The sequence below is a fragment of the Embiotoca jacksoni genome, unplaced genomic scaffold (genome assembly GCF_022577435.1).
Source record: "Embiotoca jacksoni isolate LCO1_2020_lvr unplaced genomic scaffold, fEmbJac1.0.p SCAF_116, whole genome shotgun sequence".
Lineage (NCBI taxonomy): Eukaryota > Metazoa > Chordata > Actinopteri > Embiotocidae > Embiotoca > Embiotoca jacksoni.
The window spans coordinates 217,501-236,508 of record NW_027185248.1 but is presented as its reverse complement, the minus strand read 5'-3'; the positions used below and the strand labels follow the sequence as shown (position 1 = coordinate 236,508).

At 46.2% G+C, this 19,008-nt stretch overlaps 3 protein-coding genes across 5 annotated transcripts in view; 2 read left to right on the top strand and 1 right to left on the bottom strand.

The window, feature by feature from the left end:
* The first annotated feature begins 651 nt into the window (after positions 1–651).
* On the top strand, positions 652–1,971 carry LOC138194852 (neoverrucotoxin subunit alpha-like). The gene has a single exon (XM_069143873.1). The coding sequence runs from the start codon at positions 806–808 to the stop codon at positions 1,448–1,450; it is 645 nt and encodes a 214-aa protein (XP_068999974.1). The 5' UTR covers positions 652–805; the 3' UTR covers positions 1,451–1,971.
* Positions 1,972–5,216: 3,245 nt separating this feature from the next.
* LOC138194851 (neoverrucotoxin subunit alpha-like) lies at positions 5,217–10,030 on the top strand. 3 transcript variants are annotated; one of them, XM_069143872.1, is made up of 5 exons: positions 5,219–5,545; positions 5,660–5,778; positions 5,863–5,962; positions 6,995–8,503; positions 8,941–10,030. In XM_069143872.1, exons 3-5 carry the CDS (start codon positions 5,872–5,874, stop codon positions 9,507–9,509), a joined length of 2,169 nt encoding a protein of 722 aa, XP_068999973.1. In that variant the 5' UTR covers positions 5,219–5,545; positions 5,660–5,778; positions 5,863–5,871; the 3' UTR covers positions 9,510–10,030. The 3 variants fall into 3 exon arrangements, with proteins under 3 accessions (XP_068999971.1, XP_068999973.1, XP_068999972.1); XM_069143871.1 differs by having other exon boundaries at positions 5,649–5,778; XM_069143870.1 differs by having other exon boundaries at positions 5,217–5,778.
* A 2,104-nt stretch (positions 10,031–12,134) lies between these two features.
* Positions 12,135–19,008, bottom strand: part of LOC138194869 (nardilysin-like) — a 16,593-nt gene continuing 9,719 nt past the window's right edge. Inside the window, exons 21-31 of the mRNA XM_069143887.1 lie at positions 18,757–18,907; positions 17,636–17,763; positions 17,380–17,542; positions 16,957–16,988; positions 16,634–16,772; positions 16,491–16,538; positions 16,257–16,309; positions 15,984–16,067; positions 15,705–15,912; positions 13,987–14,076; positions 12,135–13,879 (exon numbers count right to left, since the gene is read on the bottom strand). Coding sequence (XP_068999988.1) covers positions 13,664–13,879; positions 13,987–14,076; positions 15,705–15,912; positions 15,984–16,067; positions 16,257–16,309; positions 16,491–16,538; positions 16,634–16,772; positions 16,957–16,988; positions 17,380–17,542; positions 17,636–17,763; positions 18,757–18,907 — 1,312 coding nt within the window. The 3' untranslated portion in view covers positions 12,135–13,663. The remainder of the gene's footprint in view (positions 13,880–13,986; positions 14,077–15,704; positions 15,913–15,983; positions 16,068–16,256; positions 16,310–16,490; positions 16,539–16,633; positions 16,773–16,956; positions 16,989–17,379; positions 17,543–17,635; positions 17,764–18,756; positions 18,908–19,008) is intronic.

Sequence of the window (19,008 nt, the reverse complement as noted above, 5' to 3'; positions counted from 1 at the left end):
TTTTCTCTTTCCTTATTATTCTTACGTAAAGTGATTTTCCTTCTTAGAGGCTTTATCATATTCAAAAACTCATCAAAGTAGAAACACATTTGTCTCCCGGCGAAAAATTTCTAATTCTAGTGGAGTCGTGAGTGGGCGTGACCAAACGGCTCGAGAGCGCCCCCTACAGAGATGCCCCGGCGGCCACATTTACCTAAATTCACCAAATCCGGTGGACACACAAAAAAGTTACATTGCACCGTTACGTCAACTGGACAGGAAGTCCACCATTTTGAATTTAGTCGCCATTTTGGGCAATTCTGACACGTTGTACTTTGTCGAACTCCTCCGAGGGATTTTGTCCGACCGACTTGAATTTCGGTTCTCTGGATAGAAAACATGTTTGGGATTAAAAGTTGTATAAATAATTCGTTTTCATCGATGTGTGTGCCCGTGAGAGGCGGCCATTTTGAGGTCTCGCCATGAAACTAGGAGTTGCTTTAAATCGTATGTACATGGACCGACCTTCTCCAAACATCACAGGTATGATAACAGCCCCGCCCTGAAGACCCCTGTGGGGGAATATTCTCTCATAGTCATAGCGCCCCCTGTTGGCCACTGGAAATGACACTTTTCATACTTTCACATTCTACATCGAGCTGGTTGATCCCATGAACGTAAAGTCGGGTCACAACAACCTAAACATGTAGTTGATGATATATTGAGACGTTCGTTCGACTTTGTCAATGGGCGTCGCCGTGACGATGCGGCAAAGTTGGATGTCTCGCCGTGACACAGGAAGTTGGTGTTTAAGGTTTGAAACCTCATGAAATGTGTCACATACATCCGGCGTGGTGAGACGATACATCTGACGTGTTTTGCGAGTGGGCGTGGCCAAACGGCTCGCCAGCGCCCCCCGCTGGACCCAAACACAGCCAACAACCACGTCCTTCTGTCCGACGACAACAAGAAGGTGACATATGGAGAGGATCAAGGCTACCCTGACAACCCCGCGAGGTTTGGCAAACATCCTCAGGTGCTGTGCAGAGAGGGTCTGAGTGGACAGCATTACTGGGAGGTAGAGCGGAGTGACCTGTATGTTGAACACTTGGGTGTTGCTGTTGCATATAAAGGAATCGACAGGAAACAAGACAGTAAGGTCTCTGCATTTGGAAATAATGATTTGTCCTGGTACCATGGTCTCTGGTCTTTTCCCAAAGAGGATGGCACTGGGTACAACACTGGTTTAAGTGCATGGCATGAAAATAAAATGACCAGTCTCTGCTATGTTGGCTGGAAACGTGTTGGGGTTTATCTAAACTGGCCTGCTGGCACGCTGTCTTTCTACCAGGTGTGTTCTGACACACTGACTCACCTGTACACTTTCCGTAACCGGTTCTCTGAGCCGCTGTATCCGGCCTTCTGGCTTGCAAAGCCTGGTAACTACGTGACCTTGTGCCCGGTAGAATAAGACCAGACTGACTATCATGGCGTGAACGTTAGTCAGCAGTTGTTCATGAACGAGGCCTTTGAATGACTTTCTTTATTATTAAATGCTTCTTAACGCTTCACAACCCAACTTCATCTCCACTGGTCTCATCTCGCGCTCTTTAATCCGCTCGTCTGATCTGATCAAACTGGGACAGCATCAGCTGGTTCTGTTTATACTCGTACACGTATGTGTTGGATGATTTGATTGTTGTATAACGTTGATGAGGCAGATCAGGGTTTAAACTTCTCGAAATGCTTTAAGATAAACTGTCTGTAAACACACGTCGCTGACAGAAATATTTCCTTTACCATCTTTATCGGCTCATTAATGTGTAACTGGTTTATGTTTAAAATATAATGAATATTGTGATGGATTTATCTAGAAAATGTTAAACATGAGGGTGCATTTATTCTGGGAAAGTTGGGATAAAACAACAGATAGAAGTTGTTCAGTTGCTGTAACTCTTCTCATGTTAAACACTCAATAAAGTGAAAGCCTGATTTGAACACACTGAAGCTGTTTAATTATTTCACGTTGTTTAAACGGAGCACTATGAAGCAAATATTGTGTGAAAAAGAAAATCATTAATTCAGCTTGAGTTCATTGATGTTAGGTTAGGTTAGGTAGTTACTTTATTAATGCCCGAGGGGAAATTTTTTCGCTACCTCCTTCCTGTCTCCTGCTGACCTCCTGCTGACCTCCTTCCTGTCTCCTGCTGACCTCCTCCCTGTCTCCTGCTGTCCTCCTGCTGACCTCCTTCCTGTCTCCTGCTGACCTCCTCCCTGTCTCCTGCTGTCCTCCTGCTGACCTTCTTCCTGTCTCCTGCTAACCTCCTCCCTGTCTCCTGCTGACCTCCTCGCTGTCTCCGGCTGACCTCCTCCCTGTCTCCTGCTGTCCTCCTGCTGGCATCCTCCCTGTCTCCTGTTGACTTCTTGCTGACCTCCTCCCTGTCTCCTACTGTCCTCCAGCTGACCTCCGGCTGACCTCCTCCCTGTCTCCGGCTGACCTCCTGCTGACCTCCTCCCTGTCTCCTGCAGGAGTGAACCTGAAGACGTGGAGCATCCAGCTGGTTGACGACGGTCTGGAGGAGAACCACGAGACGTTCATGGTCTCCCTGAAGAAGCCGAGGAACGCAGTGCTGGGTCGGAGGAGGTCCTCCAGGGTGGAGATCCTGGAGCCCAGAGGAGGTGCTGAACCGGTTCTGACCAAAGTTCTTCAGCTCTCCTCATCGACGTCTTCGAATCAGAGGAAACTGAAACCAGCTGATTCACTGTTTCAGTCTCTCAGGATGCTGCAACCCAGACGACCTGAAGGTGGAGAAGGACCAGCGGCCTCCTCCTCCTTCTCCTCCTCCTCCTCCTCGTCTGCCTGATCCTCCCCAGCTGCAGGAGGAGGAGGAGGACCTCGTCACCGACATCGAGGCGGAGCTGCTGTGGGAGAACCAGCCCGACCCTTCCCGAGGAGACGTCCCGAACCGCCGGCCCTACCAGGACGATGTGGGGGGGGAGGGCACGGGACCAGACCGCCCCCAGCTACGGCCACGCCCCCAGCTACGGCCACGCCCACAGGGCTGGTGCTGGCAGCAGTGGAAGGCTCAAACATGGAGGATTGAAGGTGAGTGTTTCTCACTGATTAAAGGACCGAACTTGGAGAACCCTAATGTTCTCTGATGTTCTGATGTTCTCTGATGTTCTCTGATGTTCTAATGTTCTCTGATGTTCTGATGTTCTAATGTTCTCTGATGTTCTAATGTTCTCTGATGTTCTAATGTTCTCTGATGTTCTGATGTTCTCTGATGTTCTAATGTTCTCTGATGTTCTAATGTTCTCTGATGTTCTGATGTTCTAATGTTCTCTGATGTTCTGATGTTCTCTGATCTAATGTTCTCTGATGTTCTAATGATCTCTGATCTAATGTTCTCTGATGTTCTCTGATGTTCTGATGTTCTCCGTCTGTGTTTCTGTCTGTCAACTTGTGTCTGTTCAGGTTCTTCTGTCGGCAGAGAGAACGTCTGAGCAGAACGTCTGGACGGTAAGATTCAGTTCATCAGAGACCCACTGAACACGCTGAGGTAATGACTCCTCCTCTTCTTCCTCCTCCTCCTCCTCCTCCTCCTCCTCCTCCTCCTCCTCCTCCTCTTCCTCCTCCTTCTCCTTCTCCTTCTCCTCCTCTTCCTCCTCCTCCTCTTCCTCCTCCTCTTCCTCCTCCTCCTCCATCAGTTCCACAGTCTGACTCCTCTCCGGCTGGAGGAGCTGCAGCCTGGTGATTCTCAGAGTCGCCTCCCGCAGGAGCTTCGGGTCGGAGATGCTCCTCACATGGATCATTCAGAACTGAGACAGCAGCGCAAGGTACACACACACACACACACACACACACACACACACACACACACACACACACACACACACACAGACACACACACACACACACACACACAGACACACACAGACACACACACACACACACACACACACACAGACACACACACACACACACAGACACACACAGACACACACACACACACACACACACACACACACAGACACACACACACACACACAGACAGACAGACACACACAGACACACACACACACACAGACACACACACACACACACATATACACACACACACACGCAGACAGACAGACACACACAGACACACACACCCACAGACACACACAGACACACACACACACAGACACGCACACATACACACACACACACACAGACACACACACACACACACACATACATACACACATACACTCTGTATATAAAATACGTAGGTATAATTAGGGCCCGAGCATTGGTGCGAAAGCCGTATTGTATTTCGTAATTAAAACTGCGAGCAGTGATGTACGGGCCCTCGCACTCCGGCGCGCCGCCTCCCCGAAGCCGTCTCCCCGACATGTCGCGCGCGAGGGACTGCGTATACCCACTTAAATTTGCTATTTTTGTCTCGTTTCCTGTGTCCAGCAGGGGGCGCTGGCGAGCCGTTTGGCCACGCCGACTCGCAAAACACATCAGATGTATCGTCTCACCACGCCGGAAGCATGTCACTCATTTCGTGAGGTGTCAACCATCCGTTGACCTTAAACATCAACTTCCTGCGTCACGGCGAGACATCCAACTTTGCCGCATCGTCACGGCGACGCCCATTGACAAAGTCGAACGAATGTCTCAATATATCATCAACTACATGTTTAGGTTATTGTGACCCGACTTTAGGTTCATGGGATCAACCAGCTCGACGTAGAATGTGAAAGTATGAAAAGTGTCATTTCCAGTGGCCAACAGGGGGCGCTATCACTATGAGTGAATATTACCCCACAGGGTCTTCAGGGCGGGGCTGTTATCATACCTGTGATGTTTGGAGAAGGTCGGTCCATGTACATACGATTTAAAGCAACCCGTAGTTTCATGGCGAGACCTCCAAATGGCCGCCTTTCACGGGCACACACATCGATGAAAACGAATTATTTATACAACTTTTAAGTGATTTTCCTTCTTAGAGGCTTTATCATATTCAAAAACTCATCAAAGTAGAAACACATTTGTCTCCCGGCGAAAAATTTCTAATTCTAGTGGAGTCGTGAGTGGGCGTGACCAAACGGCTCAAGAGCGCCCCCTACAGAGATGCCCCGGCGACCACATTTACCATTTGGCCACGCCCATTCGCGACTCCACTAGAATACGAAATGTTTTGCCGGGAGACAAATGTGTTTCCACTTTCATGAGTTTTTGAATATGATAAAGCCTCCAAAAAGGAAAATCACTTTACGTAAGGAGAAGAAGAACGACGAACAACTACCAAGAACATTTTTACGAAATACAATAGGGCTTTCGCACCGATGCTCGGTGCTCGGGCCCTAATTATGTTTCCAAGGTATAATTATTATTATGTTTCCAAGGTATAAGAGCCTTTCTTCAGTACTGTAGAGGCCCGTTTGACAGCAGGTGTTTAAGGCTGCAGGTACCAGGAGAACTGCAGCTGTTCCAGCTTCTGGTTCACAAATCACAAGGGTGTGGACAGACATGGAGGGAAACGGAATATATCTCACCATGGAAATGTTTGTAAGTTATGAATGTTGGCAGAAATAATTGTTGTCAGTGATTATCCAACTTATCTGGAAAAGCACAAAGTCCCCTTCCAGGGAAAAGTGATGATGCATTACAGCTACGTGTCAGGGGGTGGAGTCAGACGAGGCACTGAACAGGATATAAGCTGGCATGTAGCGTTTCACGGCAACAGACTGGAAGCTCTAGTTGAAAGTGAAGAAGACTCTGCTGATCAACACCTTCACCAGGTGAGATGTGTGAAAGTGATGCAGGTGTTTTTAAAGCTGCCTGATCCGATCCTGAAGGAGCTGCTTCACCTTGTTTCTCCTCAGGTTGGAGAAATGGACTCACAGATCAAGTCGGTGGCTGCCCTGGGGCGACCTTTCACCTTAGGGATGCTGTATGACGCTCGCAGAGATGAACTGATCCCAGGTAAGATGCAACTCCCACCACAGGAACATGTGTCACCAACACGCGTGATTTCCATGAAGAGTTTGACACGGGTTCAGTTCATCACAAGAACTGGATCAGATTTCACTGAAGCACCATCATGGTTGTCAGCAGAAGTAGAAACCAGCGAGGACACATGGGTCAAGTGTTTGAGGACGCAAAGGGAGAATATATAAATAACTACTTCAACAGTGTAGTCAAGTAGCCAGATGAGCAGCTGGTATGAAGGTCCGAGAGCCTCATCAGAAGGTCTTGGTTGGTTTGGACCTCTTCCTCGTCCTTCTTAGTGTTGAAGCCGAGTCCAGATCCTCAGGACCTGTGACATGTTGGCCAAGTCGTGAATCCTGTAGCTGTCCACAGGGAGCAGGAATTGTTGTCAATAAGATGGCACGACCAGCAAAATAGGCCACGAGGTTTAATGCTCCCAGCTAGCCAGTCGGTGCCAGCATCATTTTCCACGCTGAAAGTCCGAATCCGTTTTTTCCTCTCTGAGCGCAGCTCTAGTTTTGGTGTTGAACAACCATCAGATTTAATTTAAGTTGCTGTTCTAATGGAAGTTTCGAAAAACTCTTTTCTAAAAGGAACTTACTAATGTTGCTAATTGTAATAGCAACACAAAAAGTCTAATGTTTATCTTCCGGTATTCAATGATGTCGATGACATGCTATGATTTGATTGGTTGATGCCAAAAGGAAACTTAAAAACTTAAAAAACTTAAGAAACTTAAAAACTTTTAAAAAAAAACTTGTAAGCTCTGGTTACAACACAGGAAGTCATGTACAAGTCAGGCTCATCCATGTTAGATAACCATGATACTATCACCACCATGTTAGATAACCATGATACTACCACCACCATGTTAGATAACCATGATACTACCACCACCATGTTAGATAACCATGATACTACCACCACCACCATGTTAACAGAGGGGATCAGGTTATTTTGCCTGACTGCAATGTTTTCCATTCTCCAAACATTACATTCTGTCTTGATGCTCTGTATTTTCTGCAGGTGTCACTCTTTGGGATGAGAAGACTGTGCAGGAGAACACAGTTAAGAGCTCTCAGCCCAGCAGTACGTTTCAGATCAGTTCACATGACTCCACAGAAGAAAAATCTTTCCTGCTGGACGTCAGCGCCTCTCTGAAGGTCAGTTTCTGTAGTGGTCTGATTCAAGCCGGAGGATCTGCCAAGTATCTGGATAATCAGAAGAAATTCCACAGTCAGAGCAGAGTGACCCTTCAGTACAAAGCAACCACCCACTTCCAACAGCTGATGACCAATCAGGGAACCATGACGATGCAACCGACAGCAGCTCTGGAGAAGGGTTTGGCAACACACGTGGTCACAGGCATCCTCTATGGGGCAAATGCTTTCTTTGTGTTTGACAGTGAGAAGGTGGATGCGAGCCACGTCCAGGACATCCATGGCAAAATGGAGGCGGTGATAAAGAAGATTCCTACAGTGAATATTGAGGGCAGCGCTGAGCTGAAGCTGACTGATGAAGAGAAAAAACTCTGTGAAACATTCTCCTGCAAATTCTACGGCGACTTCCTTCTTGAGAAAAACCCGGCGACCTTCGCAGATACGGTGGAGGTCTATGTGCAGCTTCCAAAGCTGATCGGAGCGAAAGGCGAGAACTCCGTTCCCCTGAAGGTCTGGCTGATGCCTCTGAAAGATTTAGATTTCAATCCCACTCAGCTGAAGCTTTCTGCTGCAGAAGCTCCTCAGGTGACTGGGATCACTGTTGGCCTGGTTAGAAAAGTCGAGAACGTGTTAGATGACTTAAACCAACTGGTGATGAGATGCAATGATTCTCTGGAAGAAAATGTGGTGAAAGAGTTTCCTCAAATGCACGAAATGATGAGCAGTTTCCAGAAGCTGTGCGGTTATTACATATCTGTGCTAAAGGCAACCATGGCAGAAAAAATTCCCCTCATCCGAGCAGGGAAGGAAGATGAAAGCTCACTGAAAAAGCTCTTTGAAGACGGAGAACACTCACCGTTCAGTCATTACAACTTAACCAAGTGGCTGGAAGACAAAGAGAGAGAAATCAACATCATGAAGTCGTGTGTGGAGGCGATGGAAGAAACAAAGATTGTTCCAAATCAGTCAGACTTGGATCGACAGGTTCTCGCTGCGGGTGTCCAGCACACTCTGGTCTTCGTTTTCACCTCTGTGGAAAACACCGATTCCTTCCTCGACCAGTTGGCAGCCTACATGGACCACTTTAACTTGGATCAACCATTATTCACAGCTGCAGGTCACGACCCTGCAAAGTGGTACTGGTCAGATGAAGTGTCGACTGCAGTGAGAGAAAAAGCCAGAGCTTTCTGTGATGTTGTTAAAACCCTGAAGAGCAACAGCCGCTTCCGTTTCCTCACAGCAGCCATCGCTAATTCCAAACACCCCGGAGCGACTATCTACCACTACAAGGACGGCGTCCTGGTCTCGGACGACTTCTCAAAGCCCGACGTCACTGATGTGGAGAAGGTGACCGACAGAACAGACCTCCTCTGGTGTAAGTCCGACTTCAAGCACTTCAAGCCACTTGTTCAAGCAACTCTCCATTGCCTTTGTGACGTCACCGTGGAAACCTGAAACTGGAGCAGAGGAACATCAGGTTTTGTGTCAAACTGTGTAAACGGTCAACAGAGACCCTTGAAATGTTCAGAAAGTCTACGGCAATGAAGCGACAAGTTGGGTGAGTTGTTCTGATGACATCATGTTTCAAGAGGGGCGGAGCTTCATCATCCAACACCGAAGAATCTGCTGTTTCTCTGCTCCAGTTTCAGGTTTCCACAGTGACATCACTAATGTTCACGTACCAGCGGTCATGTTAACATCTGATGAAGATACGACTCTGAATACTTGTTATTATATATTATTATAAGCTCAGGATGCTGTGATCTGCGCTGGAGATGTAGTTAAAGATTTGTGTGTTGTTGCCTCCATCAGATTTCTGTAACCTGAGCCTGGACCCAAACACAGCCAACAACCACCTCCTTCTGTCCGACGACAACAAGAAGGTGACATATGGAGAGGATCAAGGCTACCCTGACAACCCCGCGAGGTTTGGCAAACATCCTCAGGTGCTGTGCAGAGAGGGTCTGAGTGGACAGCATTACTGGGAGGTAGAGCGGAGTGACCTGTATGTTGAACACTTGGGTGTTGCTGTTGCATATAAAGGAATCGACAGGAAACAAGACAGTAAGGTCTCTGCATTTGGAAATAATGATTTGTCCTGGTACCATGGTCTCTGGTCTTTTCCCAAAGAGGATGGCACTGGGTACAACACTGGTTTAAGTGCATGGCATGAAAATAAAATGACCAGTCTCTGCTATGTTGGCTGGAAACGTGTTGGGGTTTATCTAAACTGGCCTGCTGGCACGCTGTCTTTCTACCAGGTGTGTTCTGACACACTGACTCACCTGTACACTTTCCGTAACCGGTTCTCTGAGCCGCTGTATCCGGCCTTCTGGCTTGCAAAGCCTGGTAACTACGTGACCTTGTGCCCGGTAGAATAAGACCAGACTGACTATCATGGCGTGAACGTTAGTCAGCAGTTGTTCATGAACGAGGCCTTTGAATGACTTTCTTTATTATTAAATGCTTCTTAACGCTTCACAACCCAACTTCATCTCCACTGGTCTCATCTCGCGCTCTTTAATCCGCTCGTCTGATCTGATCAAACTGGGACAGCATCAGCTGGTTCTGTTTATACTCGTACACGTATGTGTTGGATGATTTGATTGTTGTATAACGTTGATGAGGCAGAACTGGGTTTAAACTTCTCGAAATGCTTTAAGATAAACTGTCTGTAAACACACGTCGCTGACAGAAATATTTCCTTTACCATCTTTATCGGCTCATTAATGTGTAACTGGTTTATGTTTAAAATATAATGAATATTGTGATGGATTTATCTAGAAAATGTTAAACATGAGGGTGCATTTATTCTGGGAAAGTTGGGATAAAACAACAGATAGAAGTTGTTCAGTTGCTGTAACTCTTCTCATGTTAAACACTCAATAAAGTGAAAGCCTGATTTGAACACACTGAAGCTGTTTAATTATTTCACGTTGTTTAAACGGAGCACTATGAAGCAAATATTGTGTGAAAAAGAAAATCATTAATTCAGCTTGAGTTCATTGATGTGATTTTAGCTGTTCAGTATTTTTCTGCTGTTAAAGAGAAGAGTCCAACTCCTCTCAACTGTCCTATAAAAGCATGCTAAACTACGTAGCTGCGGAAGTTTGACGTGTCCTGCTAAAACGTGAACGGCCCCGCTAGGACCGCCATGATGGAAACGATGTGGAGTCACTGGTTGCTATGACGATTCCCACTCTTCAGTGGAGCAATGACCCAGACAGAAATGCAGACGCACATCCTTCAAGAAAGTCCTCACGAAACAGAAACTACAAGTCCTATTGAAAAGATTCTTTCAGCGTGAGCATCAGAATCTTGTCATGAAGAACTGTAGTGATTTTCACGTCCCTACTGTTTTATTTTGTATTATTGAGGCACGGTTGCAGGTTAGAGACGCCCTCCCTTCCTGTTTCTGACCAGAAGGTTCAGAGCTCAGATATAATGGGAGTCTATGGGAGAGCTGGAGGGAGCACTCAGCACTCGGAGGGAGTTCAGCCAAAACGGAGACTCCGATCACAATGAGAGTCGGACTGGCAGCTGACAGAAACCCCTCCAGTTTGATGTATACATTGTGTGTGTGGAGCGGAAACTGAGCAGGAAACAGGATTAAAAGTGATTTTCTTCACAGAATTCGAAGGCATCAAAAGTCATTTTTTATAGATTGTTAATATATGAAATGAATGAATACAATTTATTAACGTATAAAATTCGATGTTTCCCCTCCTTTGTCTTATATAACCCCCTATAAAATGTATTAATCTATAAAATGATTTATGAATGTATAATATTTATGAATTAAAACTGCATTAGAGATATGCGGGCCCTCGCATGCTGCCCATCGGGTCCAGCGGGTCGGAAGCGGCCGCGGAGTTCACCACGCCTGACGCATGTGCAAAGTCTTGTGAAGTCTGAAGCATCCCTGGACCTCAAACATCAACTTCCTGTGTCAAAGCGAAACATCAAACTTTGCCGCATCGCCTTGGCGACGCCCTTTCACAAAAAAGCACGAGCTTCTCAATACATCATCATCAATGTTGAAAGGCTATTCTGACCAGAGTTGATGTCGATGTGATCAACCAGCTCGACGAAGCACGTGAAAGTATGAAATATGTCATTTCCTGTTGCCAGCAGGGGGCGCTATGACCATGAGCGAATATTACCATACAGGTGTCTTCAGGGTGGGACTGTTGTCAAAGATGTAACGTTTGAGGAAGATCGGAATATGTACATAAAAGTTACAGTCACTTGTAGTTTCATGGCGAGACGCTCAAAATGGCGTCTCAGTGAGAAAAAGCAGAATTTGAATTCCTTGAAAAACAAAAGGGCTTTCGCACCATTCGGTTCTCGGGTCCTAATTATTAATAAGTCTGTATGATGATGGTGTGAAACTGAAATCAGAGAAAGCTGAAGCCTCAAATATTCAAAATAATTCTGCTGTTCAAACATTAAAATATTCAAATCCATTTAAATCATTTGTGATGTTTTCATTTTGTTGTGTTCAATAAAGTTGGAGAAAAAAACAACAACAACAGGTGAAGTGATGATTGATGAACTGCTATCAGCTGTTGTCTTGATGACATCACAGGAAGTTCAGTTTTCTGAGTTTCGCTGCTGAAGGCCAACAGGTCAGTTGTTTTATTTCTTCCTGCCCGTTTCCAGCTGCTCCGGTTGGTTCCTCCTGTTTCCTGTTAACCGCTGGGTTTTATCCAAGTTAAATCAGGTCGCTTTAAAACAATTGATGTTGTTTTTGAAGTTTTTCTAGAATCTTCTAAACATCTTCCGACTGTCTTCATCAAATAATCTTCAATTCGGATAAAAATAAAATGATTTTTCACTTCTTTCCGAACCAAAACAAAGATGGCGGCCGGCCGGTGACCCGGATTTTCTTTATTTAATAAGCTTCAGGTCAAACCGAGCATCTTCAGCTGTGAAGCTGAAAGTAAACATATCTGTTATCTTAAATTCTGTTTTTAATGAAAACAGTGAAAAATAAAGATGTCAGAAACTCTTTAAATGTTTTTATTGATATTTACTGACATAATATTCCTGAACTGAAACATGTATGTCGTTTCTTAAAGTGATCACATGACTGCAGAACATCCAGAGTCCACATGTTTATTTCCACGTCTGTCCTCATGAATAGACTCGTACAGGACGAACACGTTAAAATCATCGTTATGTTTCCTTGGTAACAGACGAGCCCGAGGTCTTCACGCTGCGTTCACGTCCCCCGGGAACCGACAGTGTTTCCATGTTAAAAGGCTGTCGGAGCATCAGGAGGCCATTAATGTACTTTTTTGTGTAACTGTAGTTTTGTGTGTGATTGTAGTTTTTTTGTGTGACTGTAATTTTCTGTGACTGTAGTTTTGTGTGTGTGATTGTAGTTTTGTGTGTGTGGTTGTAGTTTTGTGTGTGTGATTGTAGTTTTGTGTGTGTGATTGTAGTTTTTTGTGTGACTGTAATTTTCTGTGACTGTAGTTTTGTGTGTGTGATTGTAGTTTTGTGTGTGTGATTGTAGTTTTGTGTGTTTGATTGTAGTTTTCTGTGTGTATGATTGTAGTTTTGTGTGTGTGATTGTAGTTTTGTGTGTGTGATTGTAGTTTTGTGTGTGTGATTGTAGTTTTGTGTGTGTGGTTGTAGTTTTGTGTGTGTGATTGTAGTTTTGTGTGTATGATTGTAGTTTTCTGTGTGTGATTGTAGTTTTGTGTGTGTGATTGTAGTTTTGTGTGTGTGATTGTAGTTTTGTGTATGATTGTAGTTTTCTGTGTGTGATTGTAGTTTTGTGTGTGTGATTGTAGTTTTGTGTGTGTGGTTGTAGTTTTGTGTGTGTGATTGTAGTTTTTTGTGTGACTGTAATTTTCTGTGACTGTAGTTTTGTGTGTGTGATTGTAGTTTTGTGTGTGTGATTGTAGTTTTGTGTTTGATTGTAGTTTTCTGTGTGTATGATTGTAGTTTTCTGTGTGTGATTGTAGTTTTGTGTGTGTGATTGTAGTTTTGTGTGTGTGATTGTAGTTTTCTGTGTGTGATTGTAGTTTTCTGTGTGTGATTGTAGTTTTGTGTGTGTGGTTGTAGTTTTGTGTGTGTGATTGTAGTTTTGTGTGTATGATTGTAGTTTTCTGTGTGTGATTGTAGTTTTGTGTGTGTGGTTGTAGTTTTGTGTGTGTGATTGTAGTTTTGTGTGTATGATTGTAGTTTTGTGTGTGTGATTGTAGTTTTGTGTGTGTGATTGTAGTTTTGTGTGTGTGGTTGTAGTTTTGTGTGTGTGATTGTAGTTTTGTGTGTATGATTGTAGTTTTCTGTGTGTGATTGTAGTTTTGTGTGTGTGATTGTAGTTTTGTGTGTGTGGTTGTAGTTTTGTGTGTGGTTGTAGTTTTGTGTCATTTTATTTACAGAGCTTCTGTTCCCACAGGAAGTGAACGCAACATTCACACAGTAGAAGAAGAAACCACAGGAGTTTTCCTCAGTGCTGGATGTTGCTGTGGTTACTTCACTGTCTCTGCCAGACAGCCAATCAGGAGGCAGTGGGTGGGGCCTAGCTGAGGATCTTGTGGTAGGGGTGGAGGGGAAGGGAGGAGGTAAACGCTCTGATGTCAGTGATGACTGTGGCGTCCTGGAGTGACGGCGATGAGGTCGGCAGGAAGGTCAGCTCGCTCACTTCACCGTAGGCTGAGGAGGGGGCGGAGCTTTCCGGGCTGCAGGCGGCGCTCTGATCGGGGGGGTCGTTTTCCTCCACCCCGAAACCAACCACCTGACAGGAAACAGGAAGTTCAGTGTGTTTGTCTTTTATTTTGAAAAGTGTAAAAAGTTCTACATGGCGGTGATGGTGAGGGGGCGGAGCCTCAATGAAACACTCACGTGAACACTGAGCTTCCTGCTGCTGCTGTTTCGGTGCTGCAGGAACCAGAAGACCAGATCGTCCTGAGAGAACGTCTTCAGAGCCTCGATCTGCAACACACACACACCTGTTTACCACCTGTTTACCTGTTTACCACCTGTTTACTGGCTGTTCACCTGTTTACCACCTGTTTACCACCTGTTTACTGGCTGTTCACCTGTTTACCACCTGTTTACTGGCTGTTCACCTGTTTACCACCTGTTTACCACCTGTTTACCACCTGTTCACCTGTTTACCACCTGTTTACTGGCTGTTCACCTGTTTACCTGTTTACCACCTGTTCACCAGCTGTTTACCGGCTGTTCACCACCTGTTTACCACCTGTTTACCGGCTGTTCACCGGCTGTTCACCACCTGTTTACCGGCTGTTCACCACCTGTTTACCACCTGTTTACTGGCTGTTCACCTGTTTACCACCTGTTTACCACCTGTTTACTGGCTGTTCACCTGTCTACCACCTGTTTACCACCTGTTCACCAGCTGTTTACCGGCTGTTCACCGGCTGTTTACTGGCTGTTCACCACCTGTTTACCGGCTGTTCACCACCTGTTTACCACCTGTTTACCGGCTGTTTACTGGCTGTTCACCGGCTGTTTACCACCTGTTCACCAGCTGTTTACTGGCTGTTCACCACCTGTTTACTGGCTGTTCACCACCTGTTTACTGGCTGTTCACCACCTGTTTACCGGCTGTTTACTGGCTGTTCACCACCTGTTCACCAGCTGTTTACCAGCTGTTCACCACCTGTTTACCACCTGTTCACCAGCTGTTTACTGGCTGTTCACCACCTGTTTACCACCTGTTTACCAGCTGTTCACCTGTTTACAGATCATGTGTATTGATCATGTTGTGTGTTGATCACGTTGTGTTGATCATGTGTATTGATCACGTTGTGTGTTGATCACGTTGTGTGTTGATCACGTTGTATATTGATCACGTTGTGTATTGATCACGTATATTGATCACGTTGTATATTGATCACGTTGTGTGTTGATCACGTTGTGTGTTGATCACGTATATTGATCACGTTGTATATTGATCACGTTGTATATTGATCACGTTGTGTGTTGATCACGTATATTGATCACGTGTATTGATCACGTTGTGTATTGATCACGTATATTGATCACGTTGTATATTGATCACGTTGTGTGTTGATCACGTTGTGTGTTGATCACGTATATTGATCACGTTGTATATTGATCACGTTGTGTGTTGATCACGTGTATTGATCACGTATATTGATAACGTATATTGATCACGTTGTGTGTTGATCACGTTGTGTGTTGATCACGTATATTGATCACGTTGTATATTGATCACGTTGTGTGTTGATCACGTGTATTGATCACGTTGTATATTGATCACGTTGTGTGTTGATCACGTGTATTGATCACGTATATTGATCACGTGTATTGATCACGTTGTGTGTTGATCACGTGTATTGATCACGTTGTATATTGATCACGTGTATTGATCACGTATATTGATCACGTTGTATATTGATCACGTTGTGTGTTGATCACGTGTATTGATCACGTTGTATATTGATCACGTGTATTGATCACGTATATTGATCACGTTGTATATTGATCACGTTGTGTATTGATCACGTTGTGTATTGATCACGTTGTGTATTGATCAGTGTGATCTGTGCAGGAACACGCGTGTGCGTCACCTCCTTGCTGAGCCGGTCGAAGACGTACTGCTGCGTGACGACCTCAAACCAGTTGCGGTCCACCTCCTCTCCTAGGTGAGCGTCCTCGCACTCCTTCAGCTTGATGAGCGCCGTCACCTGGGTCCTAAAGGCCTCCTGGTTCAGGGCTGCCAGACGCTCCCCGAAGCTCAGCAGGAACTCCTCGATCTTCGCCTCCACCAGCTCCGAGCTGCGAGCGCAGGAACGCGTGTTAATGGCTCGGCGGATCGGCCGCCGTTCGGAAACCACAGGTAAACTCACCTGAACTTGGTGGCCTGTGTTTCCACGGTGACGGAGAATCCCAGCACCCCCGAGGTGTTCCTGCAGGTCGGGTACACCTGGTACCTGCAGGTCAGGAGATCACATTCAGACTAAAGTCAGTCAAAGAGATCCTGCTGGCTGCAGCAGAGGGAGGCAGCCTGCAAAGGAACAGCCTGTTTTAACACCTGTGATGTCACCCGTGATGTCACCTGTGATGTCACCATGTGTGTCTCTGCTGTGTCCTTAGCGTGTGTTCCTTATAGTGAAACTCACCCCAGAGTCTCCTTCGTCCTCAGGAAGTCGAAGCAGGGCTCCTCCATGTGCATCTGACACACACACACACACACACCGTTACCATGGTTACAGGTGTTCTTCAGGCTCATGTTAAAGGCTCACTGTCCCTCTGCTTGTTGACTAACATCCTGTTTCCTGTCAGGGTTACCATGGAGACCGTGAACTGATCTTGATGACAGACAAGTGTGACGGACAGGTGTGTGTGACACTCACCACCATCAGCTCCATCAGGGCGTGTTCTCTCAGCTGTTTCAGCCCCGACTGCAACACAGGACAGGAAACACGTGTCAGTGTTTACACGCCACATCACGCGGCAGAGAAGAGCTGAGTTGGCAGTCCGTCACTCTGATCGCTACCTGGTAGTAGACGGTGACCTCAGAGTTGGCGTCTCCTTTGTTCAGAGATTTGATTTTACAGAGATGATGTTTCTGAGGAAGCTCCACAACCCGGAACAACACGGGGGCCTCTGCTGGCAGAGGCTGGAACTGCAGCTTCCTGCACACACACACACACACACACACACACACACACACACACACACACACACACACACAGAGACACACACAATCACACACACAGAGACACACACAATCACACACAGAGACACTGGTCTGAACTGGACTCATGAATCGGTGTTTGTCCGATCAGATGATGTGTCGTCATGGCAACAGATACTCACTCAGTGAAGTAGTTCAGGAACTGTCTGGACTCCTGGTGGAGGAAACAGATGGATGATCAATCAATATCAACATCACTGTTCCACGGTTCCGATGGTAACCACGGTAACCTTTATTCTACTGAAGCTTTTAGGTGGAACCTTTCCTCATCATCTCCTGAAAACCAGCTGTACCCTGATTATTATGGGATGTTTTTTGTATTAATGAGATAGACTGACATCACTCATTCAGAGCAAACACAATGTGTTCTGAGTCGCTCTCTCTGTGTGTGTGTGTGTGTGTGTGTGTGTGTGTGTGTCTCTCTGTGTGTGTGTGTGTGTGTGTGTGTGTGTCTCTCTCTCTGTGTGTGTGTGTCTCTCTCTGTGTGTGTGTGTGTGTGTGTGTGTGTGTGTGTGTGTGTGTGTGTGTGTGTGTGTGTGTCTAACCGTGCTGGTGAAGTTCCCCTGCACCAGCCCCTCAGTGTAAAGCTCCGCCTTCAGCTCGGTGACGAAGGTCATGAGGTCGAGGACGGTGAGTCCTTTAGTGACGGCCTGATGTTTCTGGATGACGGACCAGCGGCAGTGTTCCAGGATCAGCAGCCGCACGTCTCTGAACACAGTACAAGTACACACTGATCTCTGAACACAGTACAAGTACACACTGATCTCTGAGTGTGTATCACTCGGTGTGTGTCCTCCGTACTTGCCCAGCCGGTCCGGCTTGATGAGGATGTTGAAGTAGGTTTTCTTCAGCTGCTCTGAGAACATGTTGAAGACCCCCGGATCAGCGCTGAAGTCTGCAAGCTGATCCACGATGAGCCTCAGCAGCAGCTGGAAGGAGGTAGAATCACTCATCAATACTGGATCAATACTGGATCAATACTGATCAATACTGGATCAATACTCATCAATACTGGATCAATACTGATCAATACTGGATCAATAATGATCAATACTGGATCAATACTCATCAATACTGGATCAATACTGATCAATACTGGATCAATACTCATCAATACTGGATCAATACTGATCAAAACTGATCAATACTGGATCAATACTCATCAATACTGGATCAATACTGGATCAATAATGATCAATACTGGATCAATACTCATCAATACTGGATCAATACTGATCAATACTGGATCAATAATGATCAATACTGGATCAATACTGGATCAATACTGATCAAAACTGATCAATACTGGATCAATACTGAATCAATACGGATCAATACTAGGTAGACGTATCAGTTATTGATCTGTCTGTCTCTGTCCCAGTATGTGCCAGCGTGTCCCAGCATGTCCCAATGTGTCCCAGTGTGTCCCAGTGTGTTCCAATGTGTCCCAGTGTGTCCCAGCATGTCCCAATGTGTCCCAGTGTGTCCCAGTGTGTTCCAATGTGTCCCAGTGTGTCCCAGTATGTCCCAATGTGTCCCAGTGTGTCCCAGTGTGTCCCAGCGTGTCCCAGCATGTCCCAATGTGTCCCAGTGTGTCCCAGTGTGTTCCAGTGTGTCCCAGCGTGTCCCAGCATGTCCCAATGTGTCCCAGTGTGTCCCAGTGTGTCCCAGTGTGTCCCAGCATGTCCCAGTATGTCCCAATGTGTCCCAGTGTGTCCCAGTGTGTCCCAGCGTGTCCCAGCATGTCCCAATGTGTCCCAGTGTGTCCCAGTGTGTTCCAATGTGTCCCAGTGTGTCCCAGTATGTCCCAGTGTGTCCCAATGTGTCCCAGTGTGTCCCAATGTGTCACCGTATGTCCCATAGTGTCCCAGTGTGTCCCAGTATGTCCCAGCGTGTCCCAATGTTTCCCAGCGTGTCCTGACCGGCAGCTTGTGGTTGAAGCCCTTCAGTCGGACCACCAGTCCGTGTTCTGCGGCCACCAGTTTGTACTCCAGCTGGGCCACGTCGGCCTCGTAGGCCGGTTCTGCCAGGTTGTGGGCGAGGATGTTGACGAAGAGGTCGAACAGAACCAGACTGAGGAAGAAGAGAAGCTGCATGTTCCTCATGTCAACACGAGTTCTGGAGGTTCTGTTTGAAGCTACATGCAGCTGTGGTCAGTACCACTGAACTGTTAC

Bases quoted from the DNA above. Each gene is read 5' to 3' on its own strand.
- LOC138194852 (XM_069143873.1), top strand. From the start codon at position 806: ATGAAATGTGTCACATACATCCGGCGTGGTGAGACGATACATCTGACG.
- LOC138194851 (XM_069143870.1), top strand. From the start codon at position 5,557: ATGTTGGCAGAAATAATTGTTGTCAGTGATTATCCAACTTATCTGGAA. The intron at 5,779-5,862 runs GTGAGATGTGTG...GTTTCTCCTCAG, and splicing joins CTGATCAACACCTTCACCAG to GTTGGAGAAATGGACTCACA. The intron at 5,963-6,994 runs GTAAGATGCAAC...TATTTTCTGCAG, and splicing joins CAGAGATGAACTGATCCCAG to GTGTCACTCTTTGGGATGAG.